The sequence below is a fragment of the Meles meles genome, chromosome 10 (genome assembly GCF_922984935.1).
Source record: "Meles meles chromosome 10, mMelMel3.1 paternal haplotype, whole genome shotgun sequence".
Classification (NCBI taxonomy): domain Eukaryota; kingdom Metazoa; phylum Chordata; class Mammalia; order Carnivora; family Mustelidae; genus Meles; species Meles meles.
Genome location: NC_060075.1, coordinates 80,417,456 through 80,435,764, shown reverse-complemented (window position 1 = coordinate 80,435,764; position 18,309 = coordinate 80,417,456). Strand labels below are relative to the sequence as shown.

At 34.4% G+C, this 18,309-nt stretch overlaps 1 protein-coding gene across 3 annotated transcripts in view; it reads right to left on the bottom strand.

Moving 5' to 3' along the window:
• Positions 1 to 1,052: 1,052 nt before the first annotated feature.
• The window catches only part of SEMA3A (semaphorin 3A), a 331,236-nt gene continuing 313,979 nt past the window's right edge, over positions 1,053 to 18,309 (bottom strand). For all 3 annotated transcript variants that reach the window (XM_046021446.1, XM_046021445.1, XM_046021447.1), the window contains 2 exons: positions 8,549 to 8,691; positions 1,053 to 7,118 (listed from right to left, as the gene is read on the bottom strand). In XM_046021446.1, coding sequence (XP_045877402.1) covers positions 6,663 to 7,118; positions 8,549 to 8,691 — 599 coding nt within the window. In that variant the 3' untranslated portion in view covers positions 1,053 to 6,662. The remainder of the gene's footprint in view (positions 7,119 to 8,548; positions 8,692 to 18,309) is intronic.

The following is an 18,309-nucleotide window of genomic DNA, read 5'->3' as shown; positions in this document are numbered from 1 at the left end:
ATCGAATGAGATCACAAAAATACCTTGAACATTATAAAGTCATATAAAAAAATGTAACATTACTATTGCCAAGCAGTACCTTTAGTAAGGCTTTACTAATGCTCTATACTTCTGCTTAATTGATTTTATACGTATTACAATATTAAATTATAGTATAATACAATTAAATATATTATAGTTTTTACTTAGATTTATATGTACTGATATCAACTGGACAATATTGTGACAATGCATAAACATTTCCTTTAAACGAGTTTGGGAATATTACTTCTCAGTAATGAATACAGAGCTCCTTGATATGAATAATTTTAATAAACATTGTCTAATGACAAAGGGGAGTTTAGGAAGAAACGAATATGGAAACAATTACAAATTATATTCCAGTCTCCACTGGGGGAAACAGCATATGTTACTTTTTAAATGATTAGAGATTTTGTAACCTAGGGAATTTTTTGTTTGTTTTGTAAATTCTAGAGAGGTTAAGAATAAAGTTAAAGGAGAAATCTTAAAAATGACATGTTCCTAAATGACTAGACTATTATTTTAATAATATAATAATCTTAGATGAATATTTTACTCAAACTCTTCTGAATAAATATTCTCACAATTTTAAGAATTCAATGTACTCTTTGATAGTACACTTTTTTCATATGGGTGCTGGTTTTTATTTCTGATGCTGTATTACTGTTCACTAAGTAATAATTTAACCTGCATCCTCAACCAATTCAAACATAACTAATTTCAACAAAAACTATTAAGGTCAAAAGTGATGCATAGAAGAGAATAAGCAGTATTTCTGAAGTTGGTAAATGCCAACAATTCAAATTTGAATCATATTTTACCATTTTTAGTCAGTATGTAATTTCAAGTAGAATTTATCAAATGGTATATAGAGGACTATATTCATTTGTTGACATTTATCAGCAATTTAAAACAGTGAACAAAAACGAAAATATTTGAAGACTACTGAAAGTGTCATTCTTTTATTGACATTCAAGAATGCAAACTTCCTAAAACTTGAGGTATAATAAAAAAATTCCTAAAGTGGAAAAGCTGCTTGATTTTACACATACAACTTTGCCTAAAACAGTTTAAGCCTCTCTGGAATTAGCCGTCAACAAAACAATCAAAACATTAAGAACTGAGCTACACAAATGACAGGGATTTTTTTTTTTAATTGTATTTACTTGAGGTCTAATGCTTCAGTGAGATTTACAAAGAGAGGATGAAGTTGAGAATTCAGAATTACCCAAACTGGGATGACTTACACACATTTATGAAAACTTTTGCTTAGGTACTACATAAATAAACAGTGTGTCTACAAGTATAATGTTTAGATTAAGAGAAATAAAATACAGTCTTTTGTTATGTGAGAAAAAGCTTGACAGTTTAATATAATGGTGGTGTTCAGCTGACAATTTCAAGATGCAGCTAAGCCCCTCATTATCTTAATTTTTTTCTTTTCCTTTTTTTCTTTTTACTTAGGAGTCTTTGCCTGTCAACTACATGCACTAACTTCACCTGCATCACTGTTTAGCTGTAAATACTCCATCTAGGGTATTCACTGAATAAACACAGGCTTCATATTTTAATGCCGTCTTTGAGGAAGTCTGGTCTGTGGGCCACCCTATTAATTAGCAAGGCAATGTTGGACCTGTGTCCAGGTGGTCCAACACAGATGAGTGGGGCAATGTTAAAGGCAGGTGATACATAAGTGAAGCTTTTATTTTTAACTGCGTAAGAGCAGCCTGACAAAGCTATCTTCTCCCAGCTGTTCCTCTGAGTTCCAAATTGCACAAAAGCAAGGTTGGTTGCACTAGAAAGGAGATTATGGCATAAAGATTAGTTTGAAAATGCCAAGTGCTATGACTCCAGCGATGTAAAGATAAAAGAGGTCAACACGTAAGAGGGAAGTGAGGGAGGGAGAGCAGAAGGGGGTAGGGAGTAGAAAGCAGCAGAGTGAATAATACCAATTGCCAGAGAGGAGAATTGTGGAGTACAAATAGAGGGCAATAAACCAAAGTCCAGGAAAAATCAAATGAATACACTGTTTTGACTAATAGTAGTGGGACAGTTTACTTTTCTTTATGAACCCCATACTCTATTTGGAATACCTGTTCCCGCAATAAAAGCATTTTTTCATACCTCTCTTCAATTCGCCTGATTTTTTTTTTCCCTGCCTAGATTGCCCTTTTTACTTCATCTGGGAAAATTTAACTTGTATTTCAATTCCTAGATTGCATGTCATTTACGCTCTGAAGCTTTCCACGATCTCTTTAAACTAATTCCTTCCTCTTGGATCCCACAGCACTTTTATCTTGAGTTTGCATGTGACATTATTCATGTGACACTCACATTGTGACCCGGTTCTTTCCAACAATGATTTATTGAGCTTCTCCTGTGCCAGCCATCATGCTAGGTACTTGGGGCAGGAGGGTGGGAGGGGGTTCAGGTAAATTAGATACAAACTCTGCCCTCAAGAAGCTTTCAGTCTAGAAAGGGATGGGGGTGTAAACAAAGAAATGACACCTTTGTGATAAGTGTGGCAACGAAAAAGTAAATACAAGGCACAGATTTAGTGCAGAGAAGGTGGTTAGTTTCATCTAGAGATGGAAGAAACGGGAAAGGCTTGCCAAGTAAGTTGTTTTACTACCCTCATCACCTACCAGTGCCTGGCACATAAGAGACAGACAAGCTCTACTAATATAATTTAGTTGAACGGGTAGGAGTCTGTTCAAAAGACACTTTTGAAACTAAAGTTCAAAGTGTCCAGAAGCCCAATTTCTTTATATTCAAAATCACCTTGTTCCACTGGGGTTTGATCTGGTACCTCTACCTTAGCCTGTGTGCATTTGCATATTTGAAATAAAAACCAAGCTGTTTTCTTTGGTCAGGTTGCCTGTGAAAATGGCTCTTCCATTCCCGTGGCTCCATTCTCTCTTCAATTACAGTTCTCTTAGTGTATTAACCTTAAAAAAGTGTGTTTCTTTAATTAACTAGTATAAAAATTGTTAGAAATCAGATAAACTAATAGGCTTTTGCAAACTTTGGGAAAAATAATGTTTTCTTTTTTATGGAAATGTATTTTGCAAACATTAACAATGACTTTGAATTATTACTACAAGGTTAAAATAAAAAGCATGGATGGCTTCGGCACTAGGGCAGTTTATATCTAAGACACTATAATGCAGTAAGATGATGTTGAATCCTGTTTGTTAAGTTTGTCTTTGAAGCCATCAAATTGGATGATTTCCATTAAAGTTTGAATGCAAACTGTGTTTTAAAAGTGAATTCATAAAACAAAGATTACAAAATATTATACTAATCACTTCATATTAATAAAAGGCTTCCTTATAACTTTAAGGATAGGCAATTTCAGTAACAATTGTTGGCCTCTTTGCAGAGCCTGAATGAAACCAAACTGATCATGATAATGACACATTATAATTTCATCCCCACATGTCCTTTTTTAGGCATGACAAAAATAACTATTTAAGTTAAAGGGCATCAAAATGCACATCGTCCCCATAAATACAGAACCCAGTTCACAGAAGACTAGAATGAAGAAATCTGTTAGGTAGCAACCTGACTCTCATTCTCAGCATTTTTAAAACTTATGTTCCTTGACACCATATGCTACAGGGAATAGTAAAGACATCTGATTCAAATATTTTGAAGAAATGTGTATTTAGCAACTGAATACATGCTAAAAGGAATAATTTACAGCAGCAGTTTCATTACATTTGTCTCTCCAGTTTTCTAGTTCCCATCTGAAATGCAGTGATAAATACAGATATGGAACATATTTACTACCTGGCAAAAAAACATGCTTATTGAATGGGCACACAGCCTCTGTCCTTGAATAGACATAACCCCCCTTGTCACCTGTGTGGGGAAATCTTGCATTTTAGGATGATGTTGAACACACTGAAATGGAGAACCTATATAAAGTTGTAGTTCACTGTCCTTCCTCTTATTTTCAAAAGTATTTACATCTCTTTTGCCTAATGTGTAGGTAGCAAAAATATTAAACACATACCACTGAAAATCACTAAATTGTACATAAAAGTAGCATTGAGTGTGCATTTACATGCATTTACATTTTACATTGGATTTCAACTGGGCCAGATTTCTCTGCTGCGATGACCTTTTTCCAATCGTAAGATTGCTGTCAGAACTTGCTTATGGTCATGTGAGCCTCTTAACAAAGTTCCAACTCTGATGATACATGCAGATTGCCAAAGTCTAGAAAAACTTAATCAAATAGGACATTATTTTTTCGTGCAAAATGTCCCCCTCAATACACATTGGCAGAGTTTGACTGTACTAAGAGTTATCTATCTGCTAGTTATATCTATAATTTTCTTTGAAAACTCAGACCTGATGGTTTATAAAGACATGCCAGAGATTTGCTTCTTTTGTTTCTTTTAATTGAAGTTTAGACTTCCTTTCTCTGGGTTTTCCATAATGCTAAACAAAACTCAGTCAGACACTGGAAGGCATCCCTAAAGTTATCATACAATTTCAATCTGTAGCCCTTCAGATCCATTTGTTTTGAGGACTAATAAGAATTAAGATATTTGTTACTGCAAATAAATCTGTTTCAGCCACAAATTTCGAAGGAAATGCAACACCAAATTTTAGCACAGTTAAGATAGTCTAAGAAAATAAAAGAATTACCTATTTTTGGAGTACTCTGATCTTTGATTAGTACTTCAAACATTTCTTTTTCTCTACAGAAATATGTCCTTCAAATAATTTAAAATTCAAATACCATTTAAGGATGTATTTCTAAGAGTAACACTGTATTCATCAATGGAGCCTAAAATTGAGTGCAGACTATTTTTAGGCTTTCATTTGGAATAGGCATTAACAAATTGTTTATTCAAATCACTAAAATTGAAACATGAGCTTCCATCTGTGAAATATTTCAGCTGAGAATTTTTTAAAAAAATTCACTGTAGTCTGAGGTGAGAAATTAATGCTGAGTTAATTAGAATCCCAAGACAGCTAGAGTTAGAATTTCAATGCTGCTTTCATTAATTAGCAAGATGATGTTTCCTTTGCATTTTTGTGCATGATGAAGGATCTAGGGAGGGTTTCCTGGAAGGGTGAGTGCAGTGCAAGAGAAAACTATCATAATGCTGAAGGTCTTATACATCTTGAAGTCAATGATTCTCAAGGAATCATGTTAGGACAAGGAACAAGGCAAGTCCTTTATTGATCAGCTTTTACCTTATTTTATAAATTGTTGCAGGAAACAAAAAGTTTTACATGTTTCGAGTGTGAGCTGTGCCCTGGCAAACAGTTTGTATAAAAGTCGCTCCCATCAACATGAAACGAATCATATGTTCCTTAGACAGATAATTGTTTTAAACAAGATGAGATAAAAGACAGCTGATACAGAGGTAAACAGAGTTGGGAAATTTGCTTTTAAGAAGTTGTTCTGCATATTACTGATCTTTTTTCAAAAAAAATTGAGTGACAGAGATGTGATTCCTAAAGGAATCATGGGAGTTTTTTATGTCTCAAATATCGTGCAGGTTTTTAAGCACAGAATTACGAGTTTTTTTGTTAATGCTATATTTAAACAATGCTTATTCTTTTCATGAAATATGCAGTTCCTTTTCTCCTCATTGATCCATTAGGTACAACACAAGGCATTTAACAAATCAGTTTGCATCTTCTGATTTTGCGGGTTAAATGCTCTGTATTTTCTAGAAAACATTATGCAAGTTAAACTTAATTTTCGATAATACTTAAAGAAGGGGGAGGTGTTATTTGTCTGAATTCCTCAGAGAAATAAAGCCTAATTTATATGCAGGCTTCAGGAAACAGCGGTAAATGATGTTTATGTGTTTCTTGAACACTACCCGCTATCCCTCTTGTGGAACTAAAAACACAATGTTGGAAAAAAGCAGCACGCGATTGGAGTTTTTAAAACAAAAACTATGTAGCACAATAACTGTAAGACAAAAACCTACTCTAGCTTAGAAAAGAGCTAATTTTTACTGCATATTTGTCATGGTACATTTAAATTATAGTTTTAATAAAATACATCTTTAGATCAAAGCTGAAAGAAGACATCAGTAGTAGATCAGTGTATTCCATTTTTCTTCTGGATGATGGATGGTTTATGTTTTTTATATTTCCACAGACCATTTCATTCAGTATCATTTTACTCCTCCAGTACATATAAACATGAGTGCTGGTAGACAAAAAAATATCCTTGAATCCAACTATATTTTGGAATATTCATCAGCTTCATAAATCCATGCAGTTTATTTTAAACTTTTTAGTTCAATAAAATGGCTTTGCTGATGCAGTTTTTCTTCTTTAGATGGCAATATGGCAAATGACATTTTTATTTCTCAGGCAAAGAAGAAAGCGAAACCTGTACAATGAAATCTCATAGGAAACATTTAAGTCTGCTAAAGTGAACATCTGCGTTCACCTGACCTCTATTAGGTGTTGGTATTAGGAGGAAAGCCTGTTAGCAAAGTTACTCATGGACTTAATTTATAATTGGGGGAAGTCAGTTGCATTTCCCACCATTGTAAACATCCACATAATGCCATGAAAAAAGTTCATGTATATTGCATTTTTCCAGTTATTACCTAGGCAAGTTTCTACTTGTTTGAGGTTTCTAGAGGTAATGCAGCTCAGACACTCCTGGGTGCCCTCTCAAATTCGTGGGTCCGCCTGTTTCTACCTTTCTTATTTTCCTGTAAGTGCTTCCATTTGTTACTATTCCCTTGGTTATGTCCTGGCCTTTGCCGACGCTGTTTTCGGTCCCTTTTCCATACTTGTTCACAGAACTCATCCATTGTGTTCAGGTTGGGGTGGTTGATGAGCTGCATGAAGTCTCTGTACCAGACTTTCTGGCTAGGTGTCATGCTGTTGGATATTTCTTTGGTCTTAGACCCATCTCCATCATCATCTTTATGGAGAAGTTCTTCCAAATGCTCCGTGTCAATGACTTCCAAGGTCACTTTAAGAAGAGTCTGCATGAATCCATGTTCCACGGCATGGCAGAGGTAATTGCCTGAATCCTTCCGTTGCAGGCTACGCAGCAGAAGGCCTTGTTCTGTCCTGATGATGTGATCATCCACTCTGATCTAGCAGAAGAGAAATGGTAGCAAAAATATACATATTTAAAGAAAGAGAAGTTCTGGAACTCTGTTTCAGTAAAAATTTAGATTACGTGTTGAGGCACACTTTAACAGTTAATAAATGTCTAGCTTAAGAGAAATGATAGCAGCTATCCATCAGAAAAGGAGTTAGAAATTTCTGTAAATCAATTTTAAGATGCGTTACAAAATACTGGGTGTCTACTGTCTTAATATAATTTTTCATTATAATAATTTCATTTTTTTCATTATAATTTCATTATATACATTTTTTCATATGATTTCATTATAATAATTTAAAATATTCAAGATAATGAGAGGATAAAGACATACTTTATTTTATAAACTTGAAAGAAGGTATATAAATATAGGTGAAAGTTAACAGCAAATCTTGGAAATACAGAACCATGATATCAGAAAACAATGCAGCATTAGCATGAACTCAGAAGATATAAAAAAGTTAAAAATCAGCAGTCCAGCAAGCAGTGGAAAGCAAAGGACTACATGCTTAATAATTACCCACTTTCTAAATCTTAGATGTGACATAAATATGAAGATGCACTCTTGAATATATCTAACCTCCCTCTTAATTTGGATATAGTTTACAACAGACGTCTCTGAAACCCTAAGCTGAGAGGGTATAAGATTGTATAAAATCAACTTTGACATTTGTGTGATGTGATTACCTTTTTAAAGATGCTTCAAATGTCAAAAAAAAAAAGCAAGGGAGGATCTTAAACTTTATATTCAGATTGTGTTTATAAAGTTGCACAGAATACATTTACCAATCACCTACATGACCTGATTAGTTACCCTTATTTTATATACTTTTAAAAAGCTTTAAAGGCTCAGAGCACTGAGATTTTCTGTGTACATTTCATTAATTTTACACAGGAATAAATGAATACATTGAGGAGGAAGATTTGTCTGATGCTACATGCATAGTTCCTATCATAGTTCATACTGGGATGACAGACCCTTCATCCTAAATCTCCTACTCCCATTCTCCAACCTTTTCTCCCCATTTGAGGAGGAACTTAATAGAGAAAAGAAAACATGTTTGGACAGCAGAATTAACTGAACAATAGTTAAAATTAGTAGAGGATTTTTTTCTTTTGTACACAAACATAGATAACAAATTGCTTTGTGGGCAACTAAAAGGAAAAAGAAGACTCTCAACTACACATTCCCAAATGGCTTCTGGGACAAAAGTCTTATCAGTTTACTTTTGTTCCTCCAGCTCCTAGCACAAAGCCTGTTAAAATCAACCTTGAGGGAATGCTCCTTTAATGAATGGACTATTGATGGGTTAAGAAAAAGATAAGAGATTCACTGTATTTTTTCACCCTCAAGTCAACCATGCTGGGGTCACTTAACCTTATGCGTTAGAAATAATCCAGTCAAGTTCATTCCTATACCTCTTCTTTTCGCTCTTCATTTCGCTTTTGGAATTGCCAATAGACCAGAGCTCGCTGTGATTTTGGACTGCATTCCAGGAACGTGCTACTATTTTCTACTCCATAGATGATTCTTTCTTCAAGGCTGTGGCCATGGTGATTATCTGGCCGGTGATGAGGAAATGAAATGAAGAAACATTAGAGAAGTAAACTCAACTTTCCAAAGTATTTCTTTGGAAATTCGGAATACAAATTTGTTGCCTAGTCGGGTGTCTTTTCCAAATTGATTTAGGATGGCAGAAATGTCACAGATGTAAGGTGACAAAACTCAAGTGCCTGCCTAAATAGACTAATTATATTGGTATAAGTAATATAAAGCATATACAGAGATTTGTCTACCAGAAAATAGCATTACAGTAAAAGAAGCAGTCATGTGTGCAGTTTAACTATACATCTTTATATGCCGTGATAATACTCTCCAAGAAATTATTTTAACTGTAAAACTCTATGCCCTCACTAACGGGACCAGTTCATATGGTACTATTCTCTAGCAGAAAAGTTATTTGAACTTTTGGAACAAGACTCTGTTTCTGAGAAATTATGTTGCCTCTTTATGTTTGTTTTTCATCTTAAAATTAAATTCACCAGCCATTAATATTTATTTAGTATTTTACAGAAGGTAGGGTTCAGGATGTTTATATTTCCCACCAATAACCCTTAAATAATCTACAAGGTTGTTCTGAAGATCAATTGGTGTGAAATGTTTGGGATGGCTCAGAAGAAAGAGGCACAATTATAAATATGGTTTCAATTGTTCTTATTTTAAAATGATACATCTTCTATTATTTTCAAGAGTTAGGCTAAAGAATATGGCAAGAGTATATAATAAAATGCAGCAATAAGAAAACCTGTTTCCTGATTAAATTTCTATTATTTTACCCTTTATGTAACCTCCTTCAATGTGGTAAATGAAACACAGTTAAGATCAAAAGTAGGACACAGGGAGTCTAGGTAAAACTCATTTAGTGAAGGAAAAAAAAATGCCATTATTATCTTGTATAATTCTGTTTCCATTATGACATCCTGTACAATCTGGAACTCATTAAATTAATTTAGAAAATAATAAATATATTTTCACATGCATGGAGGGCTGACAGTGTAGACAGATGAAAATTTTTTGCTCTCTACTTCAAACTCAGCTAGATTTTTAATTAAAAAAAAAAAAATGCCCCCCCCCACCTTTTTTGGCATTGCTTTGACAATTTTACTCTCATTCTAATCAACTGAGAATTTTTGTCTGTCACAGACAACATGATTTGCTCTCACTAGGTTTAAAGCTCTCCAAAATCCTGCTTTTACCTAACCCCTGTATACAGTTTATGTCCACCAACTCCTAATATCACCCTGCCACGGTGGACGTTCTGCCTCCATTTGCTATCCCCAGGGAGGTCAATCTCAGTGTTTTCTTTTCTATCATCCTAAACTGTGAAATGAAACTCTTCTAAAAAGTTGGGAAGTATCTGTCCCTTCTTATTTAACAGATCAATACCCTGGAAAAAGGAAATGACTGAAATGTAAAGGAACAACATTTAACTGATCCCAAGTCAAATTTTCTTTTTTTATATTGGAGATCTATCTTTGTATGTCAGTATATATGTTGAATATGGTAGTCTTTTTAATGCTCCCTCTGAAATTACTTGTATATCATTGAATGAATGGATATGACACATGTTGTGTGCTAATATACAAGATATCTGCTTCCCTGGATAAAGATGAACTGAATCTCTCTGCCTAATGGGCACTGGAAAATCTCCTGTGATACCATGTTTAGAGTACCTTGTCACATAGGTCAGTGGATACATTTTTTTCCCTACTTGCTGTGCAGTTTGAACTTTGATTTAGAAATCCTTTTACTTGGAATACTATTTAGAGTTTATAAAAAAACAAAGAAGAAGAAGGAAATCTGCAAAATGTAGCAATACAGATGAACCTTGGGGAAAACTAAATGAAATAGGCCAGTCACAGCACAAGTCTGTATGATGATCCCACTTACATAAAATACCTTAAATAGTCGGACTCCTAGAAGCTGATATTAGAATGGTGGTTGTCAGGGACCGGGGGGTGGGGGAGTGAGGGGGTGGGAGGTGGGAAGGGACATGGAGGTGGGAAGGGAAATGGGTAGGTGCTAGTCAATGTGTATGTAGTTTTGGTTATGCAAGGTGAGTAAGACCTTGAGATCTACTGTACAGCAGTGTACTACAGAGCACAATATTGTATTGTGCACTTCAAAAACTTAAGAGGGTGGGTCTCACATTAAGTGTTCTTACTCCAATAAAATAAAAAAAGTAAAAAAGTTTTAATTCAAAAATCCTTTAACTTTTAGGCAGACTTCTCATTCAATCTCTACATATTAATGACTCATAAGACGTGACAGCATAAAGCAGTAAAAAAAAAAAAAAAATTAAAATTAGAAGCAAACAACATGATGATCCAGCAGTATCTTCTGGCCTATCCAGGCCTACTTTTCTTGTAGAACTTTATGGTAAGAACTGACTTGTCTCTCACCTAAGTTATGAGAGATATCTGTAAAAATCTTAATATATAAGTTCTTCTTTGCAAACACTGAGCTCCTTTGGTTGATTAGTTGACACACAGTAAGGAAGAGCAATGTACCTTGTATAATAAGAAAGCCTAGTATACGGACACTTGGGTGGCTCAGTGGGTTAAAACTCTGCCTTTGGCTCAGGTCATGATCTCAGGGTCTTTGGATCGAGCCCACATCGGGATTTCTGCTCAGTAGGGAGCCTGCTTCCCTCTATTTCTCTGTCTGCCTCTCTGTCTACTTGTGATCTTTTTCTCTGTCAAATAAATAAAATCTTGAAAAAAAAAAGAAAGCTTAGTATAGAGTTTAATATAAATGTAACATCCAGTAGGTACATTTTCAAATATTCACCCAATTGTCTTCTTCCCAATTAATTTAATCATTCTATCTGTTCCATAGCGAGTTTTCTGTTAACCCGTCTTCTAATCCTGGGAAACCTGTTCAGTTTTTAGTTTCTCAGGTTCTCTTGAGGTGACAGCAACTGTTTCCCAGTGTACAAAAAAGAAACAAATTTAAAAATAAAATAGACGTTTTCTTTTCTTTTCTTTTTTCTTTCTTTCTTTCTTTCTTTCTTTTTTTTTTTTTGAGAGATAGAGAGAGAGAAAGAAGAGAGGAAGAGGCAGAGAGAAAATCTTAAAGCCGGCTCCACGCCCAGAGCAGAGTCTAATGCCTGATGCACCAGGCTCAATGCTGCAACCCTGAGATCATGACCTGAACCAAAACAGTAGTTGGACGGTTAACTGACTGAGCCACCCAGACATTCAAAAGTCCCTTAACAGTAAATATTTTCTTATGTTTAAGAAACCATTTAATCTGCTACTTATAGTACAGTCTAGTATAAGATGGTATTTGATTTAATCAAGAATTTATACTAAGTTGCTTTTAGTTTATAATAGCAATAGTTCGTGAAGTTCTTCAAGAAACATGACATTCAGGTAGTTTTCCACCTGAGTAAGAACCACAACTGGAGAATTTAGTTCACTGTCCAGGGGTCTTTACATTGCCTTGATAACTACTCTCACCAACACCTTTAGTACTCATTCCCTCCCTCCTTTTTTTTTTTTTTAAGATTTTATTTATTTATTTGATAGACAGAGATCCCAAGTAGGCAGAGAGGCAGGCAGAGAGAGAGAAGGAAGCAGGCTCCCCACCGAGCAGAGAGACCGGTGCAGGGCTCGATCCCAGGACGCCGTCATCATGACCTGAGCTGAAGGCAGAGGCTTTAACCCACTGAGCCACCCAGGCGCCCCAGTACTCATCCCCCCTTTAAATTTGGCTTTTCTTTCTCTCTTTTGTCCAAATAAAAAAAGCAAAAGAAAGTGTTCTAGTTAGTGAGCAATGAAGTTACAAGGTCTGCCATATTAACTATCAGTTAGAGTCGGTATGCATAGGTATTACTGTCTTTCTTTGGTTTGAGATTCTCTTATTCTATGTTTTGTTAGATTCTGCTGCCATCAGTAACAACTGCAAAAACTAAATTTCCACTGAATACAGTAGTTTCTATTAATTCTTCTACAGTACAATGTTTCTATCATCTGCAAATTTTAACTTAGGGCCATAATTTTCATTTTAAATTGGTCCCAGGCAAGCATTCATATATTTGGGTGCTCAGATATAACAACCTATAAGCATTATTATTTTTTTTATTTTTATTTTTTTAAAGATTTATTTATTTGACACAGAGAGATACAAGTAGGCAGAGAGGCAGGCAGAGAGAGTGAGAGGAAAGCAGACTCGCCACTGAGCAGAGAGCCCGATGCGGGACTCGATCCCAGGACCCCGAGATCATGACCTGAGCCGAAGGCAGCAGCCTAAACCACTGAGCCACCCAGGCGCCCCCTATAAGCATTTTTTCTATTGATTTCCCCATACCTGAAACTTTATAAACAGATACCCGATAAACATTTTAGACCGATTAGAAGGCACTCAATAACTATCCATTTCCTTTCCTGATCCTTCTACCCCAACTGCTTGAGTAAATGTTGTACAACATAGGACACATCAGAATTCTGATAACACTCTATTTCTCTTTCTCCTGCCTTTATTTCCTATGCCCCCTAATCATTGTCTCTGTTTCTATCTTTCTATTAAAAAATATAAACAGTGACAATATTTTGATTCTTGTCTTACTAGATTTTCAGTTTTTTTTCCCTTTAGGAAGCCAAACATACTATCATTTTGACTTTATTTTTTTAAATATTTTATTTATTTTATAAGTAGGCAGAGAGGCAGGCAGAGAGAGAGAGAGAGAGAGAGAGAGGAGGAGGAGGAAGCAGGCTCCTTGCTGAGCAGAGAGCCTGATGCGGGACTTGATCCCAGGACCCTGAGATCATGACCTGAGCCGAAGGCAGAGGCTTTAACCTGCTAAGTCACCCAGGTGCTCCTATCATTTTGACTTTATTAAAGCAAACAGCTCTATATTGAAATGGTAGCATAGTACAGCTATAGGCTAAGTATTTTTCAGTGCATACATTACCGAACTTACAATTATCCAATATAAATCAAAAGCTCAACCAAGAAAAACACTGTTGATTAAAGATAGGACTAGGATAGGAAAGGATAGAAAACCTTGCATATTCAGGGTAAGTATAAACTAGGATCTCCCTCTGGATTAAACTAATTGACCTGAGAGCAGTTTACATGGAACACATTGGGTTATTCTCATAATATAACTGATTTTTGTGAATTGTGTTGGACGGGGTCCTTCTGACCTATGCTGAGGAAGCCCAGAAGGAATACTCTATTGATGTGCTCACTATGTTTATGTCACAATGCTGTCCAGTATGTTGTCCACTGCCATGCACTATTTTCTTCATGTTCACATTGGGAGATTTTTTTTCTGGTGTTAGTTTTAGGAATTATTGAGATTCTCTTGAGTAACTGATTTTTTTTTTTTTTTTTTAAGTAGGCTCCACACCCAACATGAGGCTTGAACTTGCAACCCTGAGATCCAGAGTCACATGCTCTACTGAGCTGGACAGGTGCCCTGAAAAACTGACTTTTTTTTTTAAAGAATTAACTCTGTGGCTCATTTTTTTTTTTTTATCAGTTTTTCCCCTTACCACTGGCTAAAAAAACTCATTAGACAAATTTACGTTCTATCCTTAGAACTTCATGATGACTATGTTCTCCTTTTGTGTCTGGGTTGTTCTGTCAGTATACCTGTTTGTCTGTGTGACATTATTGCTATCTTTGTCTTATCCTTGTTTTTAATCAAACAATTACACATCATCTGAAATATATTATTGGGTCATCTAGCAATTTTGGACAACATAAAATTTTTATAACCCTTTTTAGTATCTTTTTTCTTGTTAAAAATGTATCTACATAAAAATAAGAGTATAATGCCTGGACACAGAAACAGTCATAAATATGTGAGGTACTATTATTGTTACTGTTGTTCTTGTGATAGTTTCAACTATTAATTCAAAACTTAAAATCTTTATTGAGAATTCAGAGTAAGACAAATTATGAACTGCTTCCCAACATCAATCCTACTCCCTGCCCACCATCAAATAAACTATTTCCTCTTCTATGCTTCCTAAAAATCTGTTTACATATAGTTTTAGAACACATGTAGTCTTATTTGTTATGATTATTTATTAATCTGGTTGTCTTCCTCCATACAATATGTTTTATAATCCTGGCACTAGGCAGTCATAAACCCTTGGCTGATTGCTGAATGGAAAATCCAGGTAACTATTTACACTGCATTTAAAGCTGAAATTTCATGCACCTTTGATATCCTCAGACACAGAGTTATCATAATTACATAAAAGAAATGGTTAAAAGTTTAATCAGTTAAAAAGGGCATAGGGTTTATAACCTTGATTATGACAGAATATGCTACTAAAGCACCCTGGCAAATGTAAACATTTTAAATCTTCTAAATTTTTTTGTTTTATAATGTTACAAGAGTTGATTTGAGATATGGTGGGAGAAGATAGCTAATCAAGTATACTCCAAAATAAAAAATTCCAAATATGGGATAAGAAGAGCAAGAGATTAGAGAAATCATATGAATACATTTTCACATCTTCAGGGACACCTATCAGTCCAAAGGATGTCTATGCCAATGAGTAATTCTGTACATTTCCAGAAAGAAAGCAATCCCATTTTAATCTATTTTAAAATACATTTCACAGTTAGAAAGCAACTGTTTTGAATATAAACTTTTGTTATGAAAATTACCAGTAGACAAGAAGGATAGAGTTAGTTGCTAAATTGGCATAATGAATTCTCATGAGTTGAACTGAATAGTTAAAGGAAAATAATTGAGAGCAACAAACATTAAAATTATTTTAAAAGTAACACAGTGTGTTTGAATAACACAATGTTACAATATATCGCCATTGTTAATGACAAGAAATAATGTTTTTAAGGAAGCAATCTTCAATTAATCATTTCCTCCTTTAGAGGGATAATTTATGGAAATGAAATGAGGCTAATAAACCAGAAAGAATGGGAGGAAAGAAAGAAGTTAAATAAATTGCTTCCTTTTGTAACAACAAAAAGTCATGATATCCATCATTTGGCCAGAAATATCATGTTGCTAAAGGCCTTATTTAGTATTTGATTCTCTTCCAATACAGCAGAAACAGAAGGCATCACATTTCAGCTTTCCATTTATTTCACTCTCCTTTTTAACCCCATAAATGTCTCCCAGGATTGAAATGTTAATAATGTAAGAATGTGATATCATGGAGAAAAGATAGAGATGGGTGGGATAGTAAACCCTGTATTTATTCAACTACTTAATTTCTGTTATCATTTTTGATGTTCTCCCCTTGAAAGTTCTTTTAAAGTTGAACTTCATAAGTAATGAAAGTACTAGTAAAAGTTAATTTAGGACAGGAGGAAATGGTTGCAAATTATTTTAAATATTTAACAAATACTTTTAGTTGCTGAACTACATAAAGGGAAATCTAATTCCAGTTGTTTTCATCAAATTTTATCATTTATATTTGTAATTGTAACTTTAAAATTGTAATGTTAATATTTTACATTGTAAATTTTTTTCTCAAGAACTTAAGGCTAAACTAAAGACAAAAGGAAATGTTGCTCATAAGCTCTCGGTGACACACAAGACTACAAAAAGGCATTTCTTATTTTTTTAAATTAAAAAAAATTTTTTTAAATGATTTAATTTATTTATTTGACAAAAAGAGACACAGCAAGAGAGGGAATACAAGCAGGGGGGTAAGAGAGGGTGAAGCAGGCATCCCGCCGAGCAGGGAGCCAGATGCGGGGCTAGATCCCAGGACTCTGGGATCATGACCTGAGCCGAAGACAGATTGCTTAATATATGAGCTACTTAAGTGCCCCAAAAATGCATTTCTTAAGTATAAACATCATTACTTAGATTTTCCTTACCAGATTCTAGATGTTCTTTTCTAGAACATGAATATAAATGGTGATTTATCAATAGGAAAGAACCTAATTTGACTTCAAATGAAGGAATAATCCCCCTTTAAGTAGCAGTAGATAAAAAGGCATTTTATCAGTTAAATCTTGGGAAGGTATAAAATACCAAAAATAAATAAAATTGAAGACAAAAAATTTCATTTATCCCTAACATTCATGTATATTTTTGGACCAGATTATTAAGATGGCTAAAACTGACTTAATCATCTCATACATTATAGTACATTGAAAACAAGTTCTACGGTATATACTAAGCTATATAACAGGGGTCCTGCTTGTTTATTGATAAAATGCTTAGTACAATATTTCTTCAATGTTTTGTATGATGCTTGTACCAACTAGTTACTAACTAGCTGAATGTGAGTTTGCATGCATGCATATGTATGTATTAAAGTCCATGTGCTTAATGCATCTGTCAAGTACAAAAAAAGACTCAATTATGAAACCCTGGAGAAAATTTAAGCTTAAAATTTATCAACTTGTGAAAATATCAGATTTTAAACTACTTTGTTTTATTTCCTAAATTAAGATCTGTCTCTGGTGCTGGGAAATAATTACCAAACAAAATACAGCACGTAAAATTTTACAATTCAAGTAGTTTCCCATCTTTTTTCGACCCACTGATTCCTGTGGATGTTAGTTTAAAATGTTCTTGTTGGCATATATAATGGATAAACAAGCAGACAGATAAGACCAGGGTATTTTAACTTTACTATTCATAGGTAATTATTGTATTAGAGGTGGTCACTAGTATGTTAATTTTTAGAAATTAATTTAAAATATGGAAATGAAATTGATATGTTATGAAGTTAACATTGAAGCCATTTGAATCACTGCATTTACATTTATGCTTGATACCTTTGTTCCTGGAAGGCTGTAGTGCTTCTTGGTATAAGACAGACTGAAATTCCATTATGAAAAAAGCACAACCAATATGAAGATACCTACTACCATGTTTATTTATTCTATATTGAATATCTCATATGTTTTTATTTTTATGATTTTATAGCAAATGTTTTACCAAGAAAACATATATAAATATACGGCAGAGTAAAATTACCATAGGAATTTTTACATTTAAACACCAGGAAACATGGACTTTAATTTACTTCTTCCCAAGAGATATGATAGATGATGGAAAACACCCATATACTGAAGCAGAAACCTTCCATAAACAATAATGAAAATACCATCTTGTATTTTAATATGTTTCCCTTATTTTTGGAATTTAAACAATATAGCATGCTTTAAAAACCTTATAACAGTTAAATTATGGGTGTATAAAAAGTTGGGTGATCTCTTAAGACATTTAAAAACTGAGTAAGGAACAATGATGGTACAAAATATTTCAAACCTCTTCTTATTCAGGTATGTGTGTGTGTGCATGTCTCACACACCTATACTATGAATAATTGAATTTGCCTATTTACAAGATAATACTGTAATAATTTCATTCTAGAATGTACACTGTATATTTTAATACCTCTGATAATAGAATATGTCTTAGAGCTGTTCTTGACCTGAGTTCGAATTGCTTTCTTCTGGAAAGAGTTTGTTTTCACTTTCACTTTGGCCAGATACATGTGTCTCTCCTAACCTGACACCTCTTTATTTTATTTTATTTTTTTAGAAGATTTTATTTATTTACTTGACAGAGAGAGATCACAAATAGGCAGAGAGGCAGGCGGGGGGGTGGGAGGAGGAGGCTCCCTTCTGAGCAGGGAGGCCGATGGGGACTCGATCCCAGGACCCTGAG